This window comes from Alnus glutinosa, chromosome 1, assembly GCF_958979055.1.
Source record: "Alnus glutinosa chromosome 1, dhAlnGlut1.1, whole genome shotgun sequence".
NCBI classification, from domain to species: domain Eukaryota; kingdom Viridiplantae; phylum Streptophyta; class Magnoliopsida; order Fagales; family Betulaceae; genus Alnus; species Alnus glutinosa.
The window spans coordinates 51,180,659-51,202,858 of NC_084886.1; the positions used below are offsets into that span (position 1 = coordinate 51,180,659).

A 22,200-nucleotide genomic window follows, 5' to 3' on the forward strand; every position below is an offset into this window, starting at 1 on the left:
CTTAGTATTTGCTGGTCCATGGAAAGTGGCATTTCAAGGAAAAGCCCTAGTTGGAAAAATTGTTTAGTTTTTTTATTTATTTATTTATTATTATTTGTTTGAAAAAACTATTAAGCTTCGTTTGGTTCTCGGAATAAGTCTTTGGAATTGAATGATTATTTTATTAGAATAGCTATTCATTTATTTGGTAAGGACATATTTTTTGAAATAACTATTCTATGGAAATAACTATTCTCTTACGAAAGAGGAATAGCATTTTTTTAGAGAAATAGTTATTCTTGAGAAAATAGACAATCTTTTTAAACCAAAAATATATATATATATATATATATATATATTTCTTTAATTTTCTAAACTAAACTTAAAAAACAAAATTAAAAACAAAAAAAAAAAAAAAAACAAAGAATTTAAATCAGATCGGCTACATATCTAAGGTCCAACATTTTTTATTATTATTATTTAGATTTAAGCTTTTTTTAAAAAATAAGAAATTATGTAGTTTTTTTGTAATTTTAGGTCAATTTCAATTGTAATATGTGTTGTCATCAAATTAAAATAATTATTTCGTTTTCTTTTTTTTTTTCATTCCTATTAATAATTATTTATTTTTCTAATGAAACATCTATTTCGTGAACAGACGAAGCCTAAGACACCGAGGATTATGAAAGTATCCCTACCCTTCGTTACAATGTGCCTCAATCACCATTGACCGGGTGTCAGGCTGAGTAAATGGCCATACCGTCATCGAACCTAAAAGAATTTATGACAAGACAACTTGGTAGGCCTACAAGTACCTCATTTATGTTGTCTATTATTGTAGACTAATTGCTCTCAAGCATAATCAATTCTTTAATTTATTTTAAAAATAAAAAATAAAAATTAGTGCAATGAAAAAATAGTTGAAATATTTCGTAAACTTTTTTTTTTCTACTCTCTAAAGAAAGTTTTAATTTTTTAATTTTTAATTTTTTTTTAAAAAAAAAACATATCCACACAAGTTCTTAAATTTGAAGATGACTGATTTTGCAAAATAATAAAATGATATTTTCGAAATTTCTAAACATTGTAAGGATTTGAAACAAATGTGAAAACTAGTAAAAAATTCTTAACGTGATTATGTGGTTTGACCCTAGGCCTGCAGGGAATTAATCGTTATTGAGGCACATTGTGGTTTGACCCTATGTCTCAGTTCATTTAAAGCTCAACTGGATCACTCGTCCGACTTGTTAATTCGTTCATATCTCTTATATATTATTAAAAATGAGTTATATAAATTTGAGCATGTATATTAATAATTAAGTAATATATGTTATATAAGTTACTTAATATTTATATGTGTGTATATTAGTTAACACACTAACTAGTTAGTTCATAAACTAACATATTATCTAGTTTATTAACATATACTAAGTAAACATAATTAACTATATGCTACTCGATATTCTTTTGTATATTATATAAATATAATATAGTAGTTAACTATAGTCTATAGGTCATTTTTTGATATATATATATATATATATATATATATATATATATATATATATATATATATATATATATATATATATATATATATATATATATAGTATACTAGCTAAGTAAATATTGTATTACATATTAATTATAATACTTTGATAATAATATTTAGTATATTAAACAAATATATTAAGTTATTAATAGTTTGTATGAAGGTTATTCATAAACTCGAGCTTGAACTTCGCTTTAATCACACATTGAAAAATTTAATAGCTTACCTCGAACTCTAGTTGAGTCGAGCTTGTCGAGTAACCCGGCTTAGCAATATGTATTTATTTTTTTTCAACTTTAATTTCAATTTTTTATTTTTTATTTTTCACTTATTGCAGTATGTAGGAGAGAGATTCAGAAGCGTAGGGCCAAGAACATAACTCCAGTCACAGACTCACAAACACATTAAACACGATCATCATGGTCCATGTCATTTAACTCTCATCGTCTAGTGTACGCTTGAAGTGGTGTATAATAAATGAAAGATTCTACATGAATTTCCTTCGAAAATTATAATTGACTATGACTTTTCAAAAAAATTGTTAGACATTACGAGTATGAAAGTATCCTTTCCTTCATTACGATGTGCCTCAATCACAATTGACTTGGTGTCAAGCTTTGTGAATGTCGATAATGCCATCGGACCTAAAAAGTTTATGACAAGACAACTTGGTATTTGACTGGTCCAGGGAAAGTGGCATTTCAAGGAAAAGCCCTAGTTGGAAAAATTGTTTAGTTTGTTTTTGGTTTTTTTTTTTTTAATTATTTGTTAAAAAAACTATTAGACATTGACAATTATGAAAATATCCCTTTCCTCCGTTACAATGTGCCTTAATCCCCATTGACTTGGTGTCAAGCAGAGTAAATGCCCATAATGTCATCGGACCTAAAAAATTTATGACAAGACAACTTGGTAGGCCTACAACTACTTCATTTATGCTGTCCATTATTGTAGACTAAATTGCTCTCAAGCATAATCAATTCTTTAATTTATTTTAAAAATAAAATAAAAATTAGTGCAATGAAAAAAAATAGTTGAAATATTTCGTAAACTTTTTTTTTCTACTCTCTAAAGAAAGTTTTAATTTTTTTTTTCTGCAAAAAAAAAAAAAAAACAAAAAAACAAAAAAAACATATCCACACAAGTTATTACATTTGAAGATGACCGATTTTGCCAAAAAAATAAAATGATAATTTCGAAATTTCTAAACATTGTAAGGATTCGAAACAAATGTGAAAACTAGTCAAAAATTCTTAACGTGATTATGTGGTTTGACCCTAGGCCTTCATGGAATTAATGGTTATATATGTCTCAGCTCATTTAAAGCTCGATTGGATCGCTCGTCCGATTCATTAACTCGTTTATATCTCTTATATATTACTAAAAATGAGTTATATAAATTTAAGCATGTATATTAGTAATTAAGTAATATATGTTATATATGTTACTTAATATTTATATGTGTATATTAGTTAAGACACTAACTAGTTAGTTGATAAATTAACATATTATCTAGTTTATTAACATATACTAAATAAATGTAATTAACTATATGTTACTCGATATTCTTTTGTATATATATTATATAGATATAATATAATATAACCATAGTCTATAGGTCATTTTTTGATATATATATATATATAAAAGCATATAGTATACTAGATAAGTAAATATTGTATTACATATTAATTATAATACTTTGATAATAATATTTAGTATGTTAAACGAATATATTAAGTTATTCATAGTTAGTATGGAGGTTGTTCATAAACTCGGGACTTGAACTTCGCTTTGATCACACATTAAAAAATTTAATAGCCTACTTCGAACTCTAGTTGAGCCAAACTTGTTGAGTAACCCGGCTTGGCTTGGCTCGGCTCGAATGTCATTCTCAATGAGCTCGAGTTCGCCCGAGTTTTAAACGAGCTGAACTTGAACACGCATTTTATAGCTCGACTCAAATTCAAACTCGACTATTTAAGTTCAACTCATAAACGAGCCAATCTTAAAATCTTAAAACTCGACTCAATTATATTCCTAGAAAAAATAGTTGAAATATTTCCTAAACTTTTTTTTTTTCTACTCTCTAAAGACAGATTTAAAATCTCTCTTTTTTTTTTTTGGAAGAAAAAAAAAAAACATATACACACAAGTTCTAACATTTGAAGTCGATCGATTTTGCAAAAAATAAAATGAAAATTTTGAAATTTCTAAACATTATAAGGATTCGAAACAAATGTGAAAACTAGTAGAAAATTCTAAACATTACAAGGATTCCAACTACTCAATAACTTGTCCGAGGCTACAAGTCTATTTGAAATTACATTAAGAAACTTAAAAAGTATTGTTAATATCCAAAAAATCGTGCCAGGCAAAAAGATAGTATAGCCTCTTTGGTAAAAGAGTAATGCTATATTCATAACTCATATTCTCATTTTATTCACAGATGTGACGTGATTTTTAAAATTACCATTAGACTTAAGAGAAATCGCTATTGAATTTTGATTAAATGATAATTTTAAAATTCACGTCATATTTGGGAGGATAAAAAAAAAAAAGATAAGAATCTTACATATAACATTACCCTATTAGTAAAAAAATAATAAAAAAAAAACTTCAAAAATATTTTTTTTAGCTTTTTCACTCTAAAAACGGTCAAATGCACTTTTAGACAAAACTTCAAATTAAAATTTTTTCAAAAAGATTATTTTTTAATTTAAAAGCTCTACTTCCTAATATTATTCCAAACATCATATATAACTGATACTTCATTATACGACTCACGAGTGTTGACCAGATGCATTCATTATTTATTGATTAGACTTCGGATTAGATTGTGGGGTAGAAAAAATCAGAAAAAAGACTTGGGTAAGTTTGATTATTGTTTCAGGTCTAGGGGGATAAGATCCCAATTTCTTTGTGAATTTAGATCGTTAAATTATATGAGTTCAGACGGTTCCTTACATCGAACATCCTGCTTACCACTTTATTTGGAAGAAAGAAATGGTACTTATTAAAAATGCAACATATTACTAATGATAATTTAGTATATTTTCATCAGATTATTACAATTTAAGTAGTAGAAAAGCTTTGAGCCAAAATTGTCTTTTAATTTATTGAAAAAACTTCTATTTAAAAATAAAGAAAAAGCCTTTTCAATTTTTTTTTTTTTTTTTTTTTTTGCAGCATCGGTAACATGCCACATTTTTAATATGTAGTATTTTTCAAGCTATTTGATGCAAAGAATGACGGAATTCACATAATTTGAAAATCTACAATTTTATTTTATTTAAAAAAAAATTGTAACGAATTCTGATCCGATCTTGGGAGCCTAGTCCCACGTCACGTGTCATCTATGAACAGTGAAAAGTATGGATCTTCTCGGTGAATATAATATTATGTTGACACGTAGTTTAAAAATTTTAAATAATATAGTATTATTTATACAATTAGATATATCAACTTTAAATTCTAACCATAAAATAAATACAATTTATTTAATTTGTAATAGAGAGGATCGTAGTGACAAGACATTAACATGATCGGCATGTGATTTAACTCTCATCGTGCAGTATACGCTTAAAGTGGTGTATAATAAATTTTCTTTGAAAATTATAATTGAGTATAGCTTTTCAAGAAATTAATAAATTCATGAGCATAATTGATTCGAAATAATTAAATCTGGGAGTTTGAAAAAGATAATGAAGGTTGAGTCAATACCTATAACTTAACGTATATGAGTGGTAACACGGAAATGATATTTTAATTTCAAGGAAAAGTAGGAGCTGGCATAAACTAGAAAATAATAATTAAAAAAAAATTGAAAAATGATATTTTAATTTTATCAAATCTAATAAAAAAATAATTGAAAATAATTTGTAAACTGTTTTCTACTCTCTAAAGTCCAAATACAGTTTTTACAATCTATTTTTTTGAAAAAAAAAAAACACATAAACATATCATTTGGACAAGGTCAAATGGGCAAAGGTAAAATTGATAATCGTCATTAACCTCGTATTTTTTCAATATTATAGAATTCGAAACAAATGTAAAAACTAAGAGCAAATTCTTAACATGATTATGTGGTTTGACGCCAAGTCGATCTCCAGTGAATCAATCTATTATTTATGTTGACGATAATTAATTATGGTTTTTCTAGCTTTTCAACAAATGGTCTTAAGTGATCTAGCTAATGTGGTATATATGTTCTTATTTTGTACTTCTGTAGATCTCTTTTTATATTTAGGTAAGTTGGGGATCACTTAGCCACATAGACAAGGTAGTGAAAAGTGGTATGTGTAGATGGTGGTGAATCATTACTCTTAATATATCATGGTACTAATTATTTGTTACATTATTGTAATTTAATTTTAAATTATGTCATTTCATCTATTAATTTATTAGTGACTGAATATTCTGAATAATGAGTTTAACAGTTATACGGTCTTCTTGTATTGAATATCTTATGGATAGATTTTGGGTGACAATTATTGATTCTAGGTCCTGGATTTTGTTATATAAAATTTCTTTATTTCTAAGCTTGAAAATACTTTTTCTATTCTATAAATTTCTTTTGTCTATTGAATTTGTTAAAAAAGCTCCATAGATGGAAGGGTTATCAAATAAATTATTTTGTCGATGGTTTATCCACTTCTTCACAAAATGCTTATAAAAATCAACTTTGTCCGGAAAAAAAAAAAAAAAAAGGAATTACAAAAATAATAATAAAATTTCCTCCATGGCCATAGAGGGCCTTCTTGGCCGTACGTGGAGTAGCCCTCCCAATGCTCCCATATCCATGGAATGCTGTGGAGTCCTCTACGACAATGGGGGCCATGCAGGGGCCACCCATGTTGGCATTTTTTTTTTTACCTCTTTTTGTTTAAGTTCTTTTTTTTCTTTTTTGGTATTTTGGCAAAAAAAACTTTCTTCTGAGGTATAATATTTGATATTTCATAAGCATTCTACTAAAAAAAATGACGAAATATAGTCGAACGAATCTATTTGATAATATTCAAGATGTAATTATCTATTTGACAAAATTGAAGATCCATAGTTCTTTTTTATAATTCAGTAAAGCACATGAAATGATTTTCCTATTTTCCCCATTTGAAAGGGGAAAAAGAAGATGTAAATGTGTGCCATGTGAAATGGGATTATTTCTTTTTGGTATTTGTTGCCTAATTGTCTGCTGTATTTTTGTTACCAAAAGCTCTGTTTAGGGACATCAATTTCAAGATACAGACATTTTGGTGGGAGAATTAGGAGAATGGAGCTAAGATTCAGTGGATGAGTTAAGAAAAGCTGGGAGTTTCAAAGACGCGTGGAGGGTTGGGATTCATGGATTTAATTGTTTCAACAAAGTCCTTTTGGCAAAGCAACGATGGCGGTTAATGCAAAATACGGATAGTATTACATCAAAAATCCTAATGGCGAAGTACTATTTTGGAGGCACAATTTTGAAAACACATACCTAGGAGCATTCATGGGGCCTATGATCTAGTAAAAAGACCAGGATTGATTCTTAAACGTCGTTAATATAATTGAATATAATCCAATTATTCAAATTATCCAAAATATATATTTCATTATATGGTCGGTTTGGATTCATAAAACAATATACATTTTTACAAATCCATAATATACAAAAATATATTTTCTCAGTGAGTGGAATACTCAGATTGGCTGCGCGGATATAATACACTAGGTTTCTTAGACACCACCATATAATGCGTCACTGTGGAATAACACATTTCGTCATTTAGCACTTTAAATAATTTAACACTCAAATTAGCACTTGAATCGCTCAAAGCTAACCGTTGGAAAACCCACAATATTTTCAAGGATTCCAAATGTTTACCCATAAATTATTTTCATTAACCTAGTCGCATAAATTACTATCGTATTTAAAATAACATTAACCCTAAAATTACGTTAACTAATCTTTTTACAATAATTACTAACTTATTAACATGATTTAACGATTTAACTTTTAAACACTTAAAAACTCCCATTTAATTTAACCCATAAAACTGAGGTTCCAAACTTAAGCCCTTAATTTACAAAATACTACCCAAAACACAATACCATTAACCCAATAGCATTTACTAAGGGTTAATTACATAAAAACTCAATTAAAATTAAATACCTAAGAGTTAGGGTTTGAGAAAACTTAACAAAAATTCACCAAAGCAAAACTCATGGTTTGAGTAGCTTCAAGCAAGTTCCAAGTAACCCATTACCAAAAGAAAACATAAGATTAAACTCACATTAACAAAATTTAACCAAAATCTCCAAAATATGAGTTAATGAAAATACCTTAAAACGTTCGGTCAAAACGTAGCTTGGGCTTTGAGGATTACGTTATCGAAGTCAGATCTAAGATTGGATGGCTGGATTTCAAGATATCACGGTTTTTAGGTGAAAAACCGTATAGAATAAGGAAGAAAAACCGAATTGCTAGGAGAAATGGGCGTTCTGTCCACTTTAATACCAGACCCATTCGGATGGGCATCATAAGTCGTCCGAACGCGCGCCTTTTAAAAATGCCATCCAGGCGGGCATTAATCAGCATTCGAACGCGCGCTATTTAAGTAAGCGTGTGTCATCCATTTTTCGCAAGCCGTTCGGACGGCATTACAATTCGTCTGGACGCGCGCCTCATTTTCAGTAGGCTTGTGCCTACATGACAAGCCGCCCAGACGCAGCCAGCTAATATATATATATATATATATATATATATATATATATATATATATATATATATATATATATATATATATATATATATATATATATGTTATATTTTATTTCTATTTTCTTTTTCCATTCTAAATCATTTTCTCATATTTTTCTCTTATACAACTTATTTCTTTGAACAATAAAATATTCTTAGCACGTCCTACTGTATTTTCTAGTTGTCAAATTAATCTTAGTCATTTATCTATTAAATTTTATTCTTAAAAAGATAAATAATATTTGGGACATCACAATCAATGCAGGAGCTCATTGACCAAGATATGAAATGGTGATGTACGGATCTAATCACAGCCATTTTCATGAAGGAAGATGTCCTGGTAATTAGCAAGAGCTCCCGATCAGTTATTTCAAACAGAAAGATGTACAAATATAGAGAGGCACCACAACAGGGGATTTCTCTGTACGTAGTGCAAATCATTTGGAAAAAGAACGGCAAGATGCTTCCAAGGTTGAAAGCTCCAATGGAAGTGAAATTTGGCAATTGATCTAGCAATTGAAAATTCATAATGCTAAAAAAATGTTCATGTGGAGAGCATGTCACAATCTGTTGCCCACCAAAGATAATATGCTAAAGCGATGTATAGTGAATGATCCCTTCTGTCCTATATGTGGATTAAAAGTTGAAAGTACACATCACATATTATGGAGTTGCCCATCAACGATGGATGTTTGAGGGGTGAGTGATATAAAGTTTTAGAAAAGCACTTGTTGTGGATGTAACTTTACAAGTGGAGGTTATGGTGGAAAAATGCGATAATGATGAATTTGTGCTGTTTGTAGGGATTGCCAAGAAGATCTGGTTTTGAAGAAATACGGTTGTTGATAGTGGAGAGTTTCTTCACCCGAATTCTATGACCACGGGTGCGATTTTATTTGCTGAGGAGTATAAGAAAGCAAATTTGATTACGTCTGTATTTCTAGTAGAGACCAGAAGTGGGATCCACAAACGTAGAAAGCACCTCCCGAAGGATAGTATAAGGTAAATTGGGACGCTACTGTGGCTAAGTTCAGTGGGTGTACGAGAATTGGTATTGTGGTGCGGGATCATGAGGTATATGTACATGCCTCCAGGAGTATGACTAGAATAGGTTACCTAGAACCGGCGGCCACAAAAGCTTTAGTAGCTTTCAAAGCCATTTTTTCTCAAAAATAAAATAAAAAATAAAATAGGATTACATAATATTCTTTTGCCAAGTGGTTGAAGCTGTAATTTTCAAAGATCATATATAATTTGAATGGATTTGGATAATTAGTGGAAGATACTCACATGGTATTAAACTCGGTTTTTAGTTGACGGATTCACCATATTAGTAGAATCACTAATAATACGCCGCATGATTTAGCTAAGGTTGTCGTTAAACATATCATAGATCAGTTTTGGATGGAAGAAATTCTTGAATATATTTAATTGTGAAATTGTTTCATTAAAACAATCTGCTCTATTTTTCTGATTGAGTAATTAAAGTGTTATTACTTTATTAAAAAAAATGAGAGAAAAAAATGATGGTTGAGTCCATCATGTATTATATAAATATATATTTTGCGAGAAATCCGTAATGCATGTGTATTTGTATAACATGCATGCCCCTTTTAATTGAGTTGGTGGGCCGGTGGTAATCGAACATGCCTGCAGTGCGACTAAAAACAAAATCACTTTTAGTTTATATGACAGCCCAAGGAAATGGCAATTGACAATGAAAAAAGGAAGCTTAAAAAGGTTAATAATAATAATATATAAAAAAAAAAATTACAAGTTACTTTTTATGATCCTCAGGTTGCTTGGACATTGCTAGGACATTACACTAAGAGTACAAGAATACTGCAACCTAGATAATTATTACAAACGCCAAGTTTACATTATGATTCTGGAATGATCTCCAACTCATGATTTAGACATCTTTTAGGTATATTTGCATTAATGGAGCCTGCAGAAGCAAAGGGATTTGGAGGCATAGTTAATTTATCTCCTTCTCCTTCCAACATTTGAACCACATCTTTCATAGAAGGACGATCCGCTGGGTGCCATTGGATGCACCATAGTCCAGCAATTGCAAGTTTCTTTGCAATTTTAGCATCTCCATCATCATCAACAAAGATCCGTATGTCTTCTTTTTGTTCTAAGAGATTGTAGATCCATTCAGGAAAATAGACTTCGCTAGTGTTATCAACTGTTACGTCAACATTTTTCCTCCCTCCAACTATTTCAAGTAACAAAATTCCAAAGCTATAAACATCTACTTTAGAAGATACATTCCCAAAATTTCTAGAGAACACTTCGGGTGCAATGTAACCCATAGTCCCCCTAGCTGTTGTCATAGACACTGCACTTTGATTCTTAGAACACAACTTGGCAAGACCAAAATCAGAAATTTTTGGATTGAAATTTTGGTCTAGCAAAACATTGTGGGGTTTGATATCGAAATGAAGGATTTTTTGGTCGCATCCTTGGTGAAGATATTCAATTCCTTTTGCTACACCAAGAGCAATATCTTGCAGCTTATCCCAATTAAGGAAACAGTTCTTGCCGGCAGTTGAAGATATGAGCTTCTCTAATGAATCATTTGGTAAGAAATCACAAACTAGAGCTCGTCTAAATCCATCAGCGCAAAAGCCAACCAAACGAACTACATTGACATGATGGATCATACCCATCGCTCCTACTTCATTTATGAATTCTTCCCCATTATCCTTGAAAGTATTGTTGAGGATCTTCACTGCAACATGAATTTCATTGGAAATCTTTCCTTTGAATACTGCTCCATATGCACCTTCACCTAACTTCTCAGTAAATTGATTTGTAATCCTTTTAAGATCGGCATACGAGTATCTCGTGGGTTTGAATTTTTTGTAATCTTCCAAAAACTTTTCAATCTTTGCTTGATGTTCTTTTTCTACTTTATCATAAGCATAGAAACGATAGAGAGCAAAGATAGATAGCAGTATCAAAAATGAACCTAAGATGACACCTGCATGATAAACATCCATGCATGAGTTTCTAACGCCCATCTCCACAATAAGAAGAATTTCAAATGGCAAGACAACTCACCGGCTATCGTTAATTTTGATAATGCACCTGTTAAAGATTTGACATAATTAGCTTCTCATTGTACATTTCCAAAAATAAAATAAAATAACATTTGTTCGCCTAAAAACTTTCTTAGTAATAGCTAGCTAAGTTAGATTGAATTCAGACCTTGATCGAGTCCAAGTTGTAGGCTTCTAAGAGGACTAAAGGCGATGTGCAGTGATTTGATTTTTCCTGAGTTTACATGTGTATGCTATAGATATATTCTTTGTTCGCAAGTTTTATATAAAATGCGCGCTTTTGCAACACATGCCGGAAATGAATTGGATAGATAGAATAAGTACCTTTAGAATGTTTAGAAATAGAAATGCACTCCGTCGTTCCTGATCCACTGCTTTTGTTCTTCATACTGCATCTCATGCCTTTCAATATTACTTCACAGTGACTACAATTTGGACTGGACCACTCCAATTCAACAATTTTATCATTATCGAATATTATACCATATGGAATCGATTGGAGAGTATATATCTTTGTACAAGATACGAAGGGCACCGTGATATCATCAGAATTACTGACGGCATAGACTTGATTGGTAGGGCCACTAAGACAAGAGATATATTTATAATAATATTGGTAGCTTTGATCATCAGGAAACTTTATTTCTCTTCGGGAACAATTGATAAGGGAAAAATTGTAAGGAGTACTTTGATACTGGAAAAGTGTGAATTTGAAAGGCGAGGAAGACAAATCGAGCCCCCGCAGCTGCCTTGGAAAGCAATGCTGGGGATCATATAATTGAATTGCCTGAGATTTGTAGTCAATCTTTTTGACAAAGAGCTTTACTGAAATCGGCAGTTCGAGCACGGTTTGATTTTTTTCAGTGCAGGAGAGATTAAACCCAGGATACCCACAGTGGTCTGGCTGGCTGTTAAGTCGGAAGGGAAATCGGATGGCGGGGCCATGGTGTCCACACTGGGATTCATCAGCACACCCATTTTGGCCTTCTCCAAGGTCTACGACGAAAGCCACAAACAAGAACAAGTATGGGATTATCATTTGTAAGCAAATATCCATCTTTGTGCTCTGAGGAATGGTTCTCAGCCTCTTAAATAGCAAATATCCATCTATGGAATTATTCTTTTAAGATCATGCCTCTTAATTTCCTTTTAACTTAATTATAAAAGGCCTATTTTTCAATATATATATGACGTAGGTGCTTACGCCTTGCCTTATATATAAATGCATGTACATTAGTTATTTACTTTGTCTATTCCCTCTCTCTCTGTCTCTCTCTCTCCATGGCAAGAGGAACGCTCCTCCCTGCTCGACTCATGGCCCTGATTGTTATTCTTGTCCTAGTCCAAAAAACTTGCAGTGCTGAGGGTAGTCATCATTGTCCTCCTTCTTCCTGCGGCACTATTCGTAACATTAGCTATCCATTTCGATTAGAAGGCGATCCAAAACACTGCGGCGACCCAAGGTATACCCTGTCATGCAAGAACGACCAGACAATGTTGAACTTATATGCTGGAAAATACTACGTACGAGAAATCAATTACAGCAACTACGCAATCTGAGTTGTAGACCCAGGTATTCTTAATGATACCAACTCCTTCATTCCTCGTTATTCTCTAGACAACACTAATTTCAGTTCAGGGGATCCATATGACTCATATATGTCAAAGAGAGTGGTCGTGAACTGTGAAAAGCCAATGATGAATTCAGACATTTATTTGGACATTTCTAGTTGCTTTAAGAATGGAGTATATTCTTCCAACTCTTCTTTATCCCATTCCAAGAGGTACAGATATGTTTTACTTAACACGGAATGGCAGGATTTGGAGGACTTGTGCCAAGTGGAGCAAATATCTCTGACAACAAGGCCAGATTCATATGGTGGTGGCTTCAGGAATATTTCCTGTGCACACGGCCACAATGAATTGTTATTTGGTTTTGAGCTTTTATGGTACCAAGTTTATTGTGGAAAAAGCTGCCAAAATGGCTATTGCTACCTCGATCCTGAGACGAACAATGTTACTTGCCAGCAAAAAGGTTCGTTAAAGAATGCATGGGAGAAAAAATACATATAATATAACTTACATGTTCACCATTATTTTGCTTTGAGAAATGCTAGACATCCAAATACTTTTTTCCAGAATTTGGTTCCAAACTGATGTGTCACAATCCTATGAGATTGTAGCACACTTTCCAAAATGATAGATCTCATGAAATTATGACACATCAGTTTGGAACCAAATTCTGGAACAAAGTGTTTGGATGTCTAGCATTCTCCTTTTGCTTTTCTTAATTCTTGGATTTCTGACTCTGACCACTAACTTTATTTGTAATTCTAAAATTACAAAGGTTGACGTTATTCATGTTGTAGCTAGGCCGGCCGGAAATTCTACGGATTAGATTGTTTCAAATTTCTATGCTGACGAATATCTTTTATATTTTACCCTTATAATGACCAGCTGATTTTTCATTTTCCGATTTCTGATTGAATTCTTTTTTGTGTAGAGTGGGGATTATTTCATAAACCACTCGCGATATGTACGAAAGGTGAGGTTTCTATCTCAAATAGTTGTTAATTCAGATCTCATAAACAATGAGGCAAATGAAAGGAGGGTATCAAATTTTCTTTTTTTTCTTTTTTTTTCTTCTTTTTTTTTTTTTTTTTTTTTTTCCTGGAATTAGAATTGGCTTCGTCTCTTGAATAAAAAATTTTCCTTCCATGATCATCATTGTTCGATCCTGAGATAACAAAGGGTAATCAGTATTTGTTTCTTCGCCAATAATATCAAAAGTATGAATTTTAATTATTTAATTAATAGTTGAATACTCTCTCTCACGTGTGGAACATATTGGAGACTAGAAGCTGTACAGCTGTTCATTTTTGTAGTTCAAATTATTAGTTGTATAGCAAGATTTTTTTCTGAATTGTATAGCAAGCTAGTTATTTGGTTAGCAAGTTAGTTTTGTTTATTAAGCACGTGTGCTTTGTAATTGTGTATAAATACTTTGTTCCTGTGTATTTTTACATCTTTCTTCCTTTCTTGCTTCGCACGTCTTTGTTCTCTCCGTTCTTTCTCTGCAACTTTACACTTCTATAAAGTTTGTCAGAACAGACAATATTTTAATTAAAATTATGGGTAAATGTGAGAGTTAGGGGGTAAATGTGAGAATCAAGGTTTAAACGTCTTTGATACTATATTAAATCACTACTTATCTTAAAAATTTAAACGGTTAAGAATGTGTATATTTATTTATTTATAGAGTTGTTTATATTCCTTGTTAAGCATATATATGGCCATACAGTTTTAAAATTATTTAAGTCACATTTTCTATTAATTAATAAGTTTATCTTTTTTGTAGTTCTTATAGCTGTTCTCAACAAACTAGTGCCGAGGAAAATAAGTAAGAACCTATCTCTTTCTTATACTATGAAACATGAAATAATTTCAATGACATATACATGAAAAGAATAACAAATACTGTACGTGCATGCTTAGTTATAAGTTGTAACGTTATTTCCAACTAAAAAAAAATGCTGACTTTTTAATTCCAAGTTTCCAGACGCTGATGTCATTCTTTTCTTTGTCAAAGCAGGAGACATAATTTGGGTTGCTGGACCGGTAGATGGAAATGATTCTAACCATGGTGAGGTTTCTGTCTCTACAAGTTGTTTGAAGGATAATATAGAATAGCACAATGAAGTCGAATCGGATGAGTTATGGCTGATTATGACACAAATAGAGGAATAATCATGCAAGGGCAAATGGTTGATCTCAAACTTTTAGGTTTTGTTTAGATCTCAGAAGGCACAATGGCGCACAATATCAATTCTTATGAAATTAGCTTCCTCTCTTTATTAGAAGTTCGATCTCCTTCCTTAATTTATATATATATATATATATATATATATATATATATATATATATATATATATATATATATATATATATATATATATATATATATATGCGTCTCTCCGCACACCAGTTTCATTATGACCAAACTGAATCCTCGTTTACTCGCCCCCATCACCAATCCAGCACATGCCTATGCTCCTTAGTAGTTTACCCAATTTTATTTGGTCTTACTTTTTTCCAATTATTTAAATCTAATTTACATATTTTTATATTTCTTGCAGATGTTTTGAACAAACTATTGGGGTCCATGTTATACATCGTCGGTAAGAACCTCTCTCTCTATCTCTCTCTTCTTTAATTGTTTTCCTTTTCAAGAGATAATTCGATATTGTACGTGAAGATGAGATGAAAATGTTAATGAACTTCACATAAAAATGATAACCAATATTGTAATTTTCCAAAAAAAAAAAAAAAGATAACCAATATTGTGCTTAATTACTATGAATTTGATAGTCATAATGTTTCAAATTTTGCTTTGTCTGTATTTTGTGAACTAAAATGACAAAAAAAATCTTCCGATATAAAAATTTAGATAAAAAAGACAAAATATCATAAAAGGAAAAAAAAATTAAAAAATTTGGGATAATTGATTTTTTAATTATTTTTCTAAATTTTTGTCAAGGTTATTTTTGTCATTTTATACACAAATTGGGACATTGCAATCCCAATAAGAGATGGAGAGGACATTGCAATTGTTAAAAACAAAGAGGACATTGCAAATTTATTGGTAGTTAAAAATTGTACATGTACTTTTGCCTAAAAATAAATGCTTACATGGTAGCTACATAGTTGTTTTATTATAAGTACTTTGGTGATTTTCTTATATAGGAACATACTTTACATCAAGGACTATACTTGGGATTCCTGGTGTGATTGCGTTTCTTATATATAAATGGCGTAGGAGGCATTTATCAATCTATGATGCAGTTGAAGAATTTTTGCAAAGCCACAATAATCTCATGCCAATACGGTATTCTTATTCCGAAATTAGAAAGATGAGTAAAAGTTTCAAAGACAAATTAGGTGAAGGAGGATTTGGCACAGTATTTAAAGGAACGCTTCGCAGTGGTCGTCTTGTGGCTATAAAGATGTTAGGTAAGTCCAAAACTAACGGACAAGATTTTATCAATGAAGTTGCAACCATCGGAATGATTCATCATGTTAATATAGTGCAACTAATTGGTTTTTGCGTTGAAGGATCAAAACGAGCTCTAGTATATGAGTTCATGCCTAATGGTTCCCTGAATAAATACATATTTTTGCCAGAAGTAAGTACACTCCTAAGCTATGACAAAATGTATGATATAGCTCTAGGAGTAGCTCGTGGCATTGAATATCTGCATCAAGGATGTGACATGCAGATTTTACATTTTGATATCAAGCCTCACAACATTCTTCTTGATGAGAATTTTACTCCAAAGGTTTCTGACTTTGGCCTAGCAAAATTATATTCAGTAAATGACAGCATTGTTTCTTTGACTGCTGCAAGAGGGACATTAGGATACATGGCTCCTGAGTTATTCTACAAAAACATTGGAGGCGTCTCATACAAAGCTGATGTTTATAGTTTTGGAATGTTACTAATGGAAATGGCTGGTAGAAGAAAGAACGTAAATGCATCTGTAGAACACTCGAGCCAATTATACTTCCCTACTTGGGTCTATGACCAATTGAACAACGGAAACAACATAGAAATGGAAGAAGCCACAAATGAGGAAAAGAAGATAGGAATGAAGATGATCATTGTTGCGTTGTGGTGTATACAAATGAAGCCAAGTGATCGCCCTTCAATGAACAAAGTCATACAAATGCTCGAAGGAGAAGTTGAATACTTACAAATGCCTTCCAAGCCTTTTCTTTCATCGCTAGAAAGAATTACAACAGGTGGTGGAGAGAATTCGAATCAATCAAATGAATCAAGTGAATCCTCTCAAATTTAATAATTTTTATGCGAGTTTTTTGATTTATTATATACCCGCTGAATGAGACAATTAGTTTTCTCATATATATTTGATAGCATAAATATGCTTAATATTTGTGTGTAACAAATAAGAGTTTGTTTTATTTGGTATAACTCTACTTATTACATAACTTTTTCACGTCCGATTCCATTTTCTCGTACTTGACCAATGACTTGAGTTTTAAGTTTGAGAAGATATGTTGCCATTCTTTATTCTCTACTAGTAATCATTTGCTTTGTAAATTTTGCATATTGGTTTGCCCAATCCTTGTCATTTGGAGATAATATTGTTGACATTGACAAACTTTTTTTTTTAAATGTAGGAAGCCAATAAACAATTTGAGCAACTTTTTTCTTTTTCTTTTTTTCTTTTTATTTTTTTTTATTTTTTTATTTTTATTTTTATTTTTTAAAGCTTTGGAAGCATAATATGTTAAAACAATGGTTAAATATTTAAAGTTATCCTTGAAAACTTGGAGTTTGATATGCGTATAAAGTGTTTATTGATTGATCTACTTATAACGGGATATAAATTTAAGCATATAAATTATACCAAAGGAAGATTTACAACCTAGAATTTTATACATACTATAAGAATAAAAAAATGTAGAAAGTAACATGTAATTCTCGAAAGAATTATGTGATTTTATTTTATGTCATCGACATTTAATTGAGTTCAAAAGGACATTGATTTTTTGCATCAAACAAAGTCAGAATGAGTATCGATTCTTCATCTAACCAGCAATTTCCACAACTTTAATTTGTTTTGGTCTTTCACCCAATTTTTAGTTAAATAATTAGTCTACAGATTTAAGAACCACCCAACCAAACCCCTGAATAGCCCAAGCCCCCCAACTACAAGGTTAAACTCTTCAAAGCCCAAAGCCTTTGTGAGATGGGCTTTCAATCATTGTGCACAAATTCATGCAAAAATCTTTGTGATTGAGATGGGCTTGAAACGACTTCAAAGCCCAAATTATTTGTGAGAGCTACCTAAAAGTCATGAGGCCACTCCATTGGTAAAAGCCTCAAGGATGTGTAGAGATCTAAAAATCTAAAGAGGGATACTCATGTGAAGGGTGTAACTAGGGGTGTGCACGAGGCAGATTTTCGCCTTTTTTGCCCATGCCCCGCACCCCTGCGGGTTGAGAGTTCTCAACCCGTGAACCCCATGTTTCAAGTAAAACCATGCGGAGCAGGGTGATGCGGGGTGGGGCGGGTGAAAAATTGAGAGGGGAAAGAATGAAAGATTGGAGGCAGCTTAACTTGAGAAATCAAAGCCAGATTCAAAAAAAATCACAAAAGCCAAATTCAAACAAATTACAAATAAGAGAAATCAAGAAAGTCAGATTCAAACAAATCTCAAAAGCCAAATTCAAACAAATCACAAACAAGAGAACAAATCGACGGAAGCCCACATATAAACTGGATTTGTTAGGTTTGCAAGAGAAAAACTTAACTTACCCATTGCCATATTTGGATCTCAACCAAAGAAAGAAATTGAAGTTCAACCTCTGCCTCTCTTTTTTTTCTCTCAAAAAAGTTGCCTATTGATCAACGTTCCATTGAAGGTTTTGATTTCGAAAGCTTTTTCTATCTGAATAAGGGTCTGATTCCGGTGGAACATTTGAAGAAAAGATGTGTGTTCTGAACCCAGATGCTAGAAATTTAGAAGACCCAGAAGAAGAAGAAAAAGGAGAAGTGAAGGAGCGACTAGCGTGTGAGAAAGATGGAGAGTAGACAACCATAAGAGAGATGGCTAGATGGGATCGAAGAACTGAAGAAGAATGAAGGAGGAAGATGAACATTCTAGACTAACGGCGCAATGGGTTATAACTTATATTTAGGGTTTTTTTTTTTTTTTTTTTTTTTTTTTTTTTTTTTTTTTTTTTTTTTCACGCAGGGCGGGGAGGGTCTCCGGGGTTTTTTAAAACCCCAACTCCCAACCCGCCCTGCCCCGCCCGGGTATACCAAATTTAGACCCAAAACCGCAAAAAAAAAAACAGTAAAACCGGTGTTATGCAGTGCGGTGCGGGTCGGGGCGGTTTTCGCGGGTCCTGCACAGCCCTAGGTGTAACCAAGAGGAGGTCGTCTATACGGAGGACGAGGGTCGAACTACGTGGCAATTTTTTTTTAAAAAGATAAAAAATAAAAAACTAATGCATCATTTATCTTTGAGAGCTGCTACAAGTACAAAGAGAAGCTTATAAAAAATTTTACAAACTGACGTGGAGTGTGATGTGGCTTATTTTCATAAGATGACGTGGCAGGTTCACCATAAAAAACCCCGACCCCTGGCAACAGAGAGATCAGGCGAGGAAAAAAGAGATCCGGCCAACCCTGAAGCCAAATCCGGCTGGATCCAGCCGAGCGTGGGATTAGGCCGGATCTCTGGGTTTCGGCCGGATGTGAGATCCGGCCGAATCTCTCAAACCTACGCTGGCTGAGCGTGGGTTTCGGCTGGAACTCTCAAACCCACGCCGGCCGAGCGTGGATTTTCGGCCAGATCCGGTTAAAAATCTGGTGGTCGGACCAGTGAGAGGGGGGAGAAAGAGATTACTGGAGATGGGAGAGACGGGAGAGAAAGAGACTTTTTTTTAAAAATGGGTTTAGATGAATTTTTTAATTAATAAAATGCCACCTCACATGCCATGTCAGTTTGTAATCTTCTGTTTGTAAAGGTTTGTTAGTACCTCGGCCGTTACACTTACACCCAAAAGCTTACACCAATGCCACATCAGTATTTTTCTTTTCTTTTCTTTTCTTCTTTTTTTTTTTTTTTTTTTTTTTTTTTTTTTTTTTCCGGTTTTCTTCTCAAGCACACAAGGAAGATCGGTGCCCCGAACCACCCAGCACCACCACCCCGGAACACGCCGGCACTGCCACCTCCAAGACAGTCACCGCCAAGCGTCCATTTTCGAAGGCCATGGACGGGCGACGACTGAGCTCGGGAAAGATCCGGCCGGAACCCACGCACAGCAGCGTGGGTTTGAGAGATCTAGCCAGAAAACCACGTTGTCCAGATCTGGCCGAGCTTCCCGACCTGTCATCCCGATCTCGCCGGCCTTCCAAATCCCGTCGTCCCGAGCTTCTTCGCTAGCCAGAAAGAACGAGAGAGAGAGAGAGAGAGAGAGAGAGAGAGAGAGAGAGAGAGAGCGTTTTGTTTTCAAAAAGAAGAAGAAAAAAATATTCCACATCAGGGTGTAAAAAATTGGGTGTAAGGGTTTGGAAGTAAGTCTAGCATTTTCCTTATCTTTTTGATCATTTTCATTCTCCAAAATGTTTCCCCCTCCACATCTCCTCTCCCTCGCTCCTCCATCTTCCCTCTCCCTCCCACCTCCGGACGAAAGCCACCCACCGGCAACCAACAAAACCCAACCTCCGAGCACTAGTGACCACACCGCCCAACCTCCAGCAACCTCAGATCTGGTTTTCACCCAAAAATTCATCCCTCCATCTCCATCTTCCCTCTCCCCCTTCCCAACGCCGTCCATCGCTGACCACGCCGACCTAACCTCCATCTTCCCTCTCTCTCCCTCTTAAGCTCGTCTTTTTCCTTAATGGTGATCTAGGATTTTGAGGCTTTTGGTGTGACCCAGAAAGGTAAGCTCTTTCTTTCTCTCTTTGGTGCTTTTTTGTTGATTTTTTAAGGTTTGCGCAGGTGGGTATTTCAATTTTGGTTTACTTGTAGGATGTTTGCGTGTGGGTTTGCTTTAAATTTAGGGTTAAACACTTTTTTAGTCCTTGAGTTTTGGAAACTTTATTTTTTAGTCCCTGAGTTTCAATTTGCATCACAGATGATACCTCAGTTTTAGGAAATGACCAAATAAGTACCTCGGTTAACTTCTCCGTCCAAAAACTAACGAACCGCCACATGTCAACCTCAGAAATTGACATGTGACACTATATAAAAAAATTAAAAATTAAAAATTAAAAATCTTTAAAAATGAATTAAAAAAATAATATTAAAAAAAATTAAAAAAAAATTTGAAAAAAAAAAAAAAAACAAGGGGTGGCCGGCCACCGCCATGGTTGCCAAGGGGTGGCAGCCACCCCTTGTTTTTTTTTGTTTCTTCAATTTTTTTTAAATTTTTTTAATATATTTCTTTTAATATTATTATTTTTTAATTCATTTTTAAAGATTTTTAATTTTTTTTATATAGTGACACATGGCGGTCCGTTAGTTTTTGGACGGAGAAGTTAACCGAGGTACTTATTCGGTCATTTCCAAAAACTGAGGTATCATATGTAATGCAAATTGAAACTCATGGACTAAAAAATAAAGTTTCCAAAACTCAGGGACTAGAGGAGTACTTAACCCTTAAATTTATGCCTTTTGTGGTCATTTTGCATATGGGTTCTCGTTTTGCACCATGTATTTATTGAATTTGTGAATTTTTTTTTTTTTTTTTCTTATGTGGGTGTATGGATTTGGACTTGTTTATGGGGTTTCTGTAAATGGGTGCCCTTTAGAACCTGATCTTTTGTGTTGAGTTTTATGTAGTAGATATATTTTTAGGTTTTTTTACCCTTATATTTGGATATGAAATTGTTGCTCTATTTTGTTTTAATGGATTGATTTGGATGCCTAGTTGAGTTTTAATGCCTAGTTAATCCTTTAGATGATTGATGATTAATTCTTTATTTATTAGTGACAGCAATGTCACTTGCTACACGCTTAAAACAGTTGATAAACTTGGATCTATCTTGGTGTCGGAATTTAACAGAAGAGGATTTGGGTTTGATTGTGGCTGGTTGTTTATCACTGAGGGTGCTCAAAGCTTTTGGATGCACTCAGGTTTGTATCCCTTGTCACTCTCCTAGTAAATTTTCATTATCATGATCAGAGTTATGTCTATTATTGAAACAGTTATTAAAGTCACTTGAGCCTTACTCATTCCCAAAAGGCACCTTGAGAGAAGAGGTTTGCTCAAGGCTTATAAAGCCTACAACCCAAGTGTACCTTGGCAATGTGGGACTCTTAACA

At 32.9% G+C, this 22,200-nt stretch overlaps 2 protein-coding genes and 1 long non-coding RNA gene across 3 annotated transcripts; 2 read left to right on the top strand and 1 right to left on the bottom strand.

Moving 5' to 3' along the window:
- Positions 1-10,048: 10,048 nt before the first annotated feature.
- LOC133862266 (rust resistance kinase Lr10-like) lies at positions 10,049-12,471 on the bottom strand. Its single transcript, XM_062298037.1, has 3 exons — positions 11,663-12,471; positions 11,340-11,366; positions 10,049-11,259 (listed from the first exon to the last, which is right to left on the bottom strand). Exons 1-3 carry the CDS (start codon positions 12,393-12,395, stop codon positions 10,151-10,153), a joined length of 1,869 nt encoding a protein of 622 aa, XP_062154021.1. The 5' UTR covers positions 12,396-12,471; the 3' UTR covers positions 10,049-10,150.
- A 1,254-nt stretch (positions 12,472-13,725) lies between these two features.
- LOC133862286 (uncharacterized) lies at positions 13,726-14,956 on the top strand. Its single transcript, XR_009899195.1, has 3 exons — positions 13,726-13,883; positions 14,697-14,738; positions 14,931-14,956. It is a non-coding gene; the product is annotated as an uncharacterized LOC133862286 (long non-coding RNA).
- A 525-nt stretch (positions 14,957-15,481) lies between these two features.
- LOC133862276 (rust resistance kinase Lr10-like) lies at positions 15,482-17,321 on the top strand. Its single transcript, XM_062298046.1, has 2 exons — positions 15,482-15,516; positions 16,082-17,321. The coding sequence occupies exons 1-2, from the start codon at positions 15,501-15,503 to the stop codon at positions 17,191-17,193; spliced, it is 1,128 nt and encodes a 375-aa protein (XP_062154030.1). The 5' UTR covers positions 15,482-15,500; the 3' UTR covers positions 17,194-17,321.
- Positions 17,322-22,200: the final 4,879 nt, after the last annotated feature.

Coding starts and splice junctions, on each gene's coding strand:
- LOC133862266 (XM_062298037.1), bottom strand. CDS start 12,395: ATGGATATTTGCTTACAAATGATAATCCCATACTTGTTCTTGTTTGTG. Junction 11,367..11,662: donor TATTTCTAAACATTCTAAAG/GTACTTATTCTA, acceptor AATCTTTAACAG/GTGCATTATCAAAATTAACG. Junction 11,260..11,339: donor ATCAAAATTAACGATAGCCG/GTGAGTTGTCTT, acceptor TTTATCATGCAG/GTGTCATCTTAGGTTCATTT.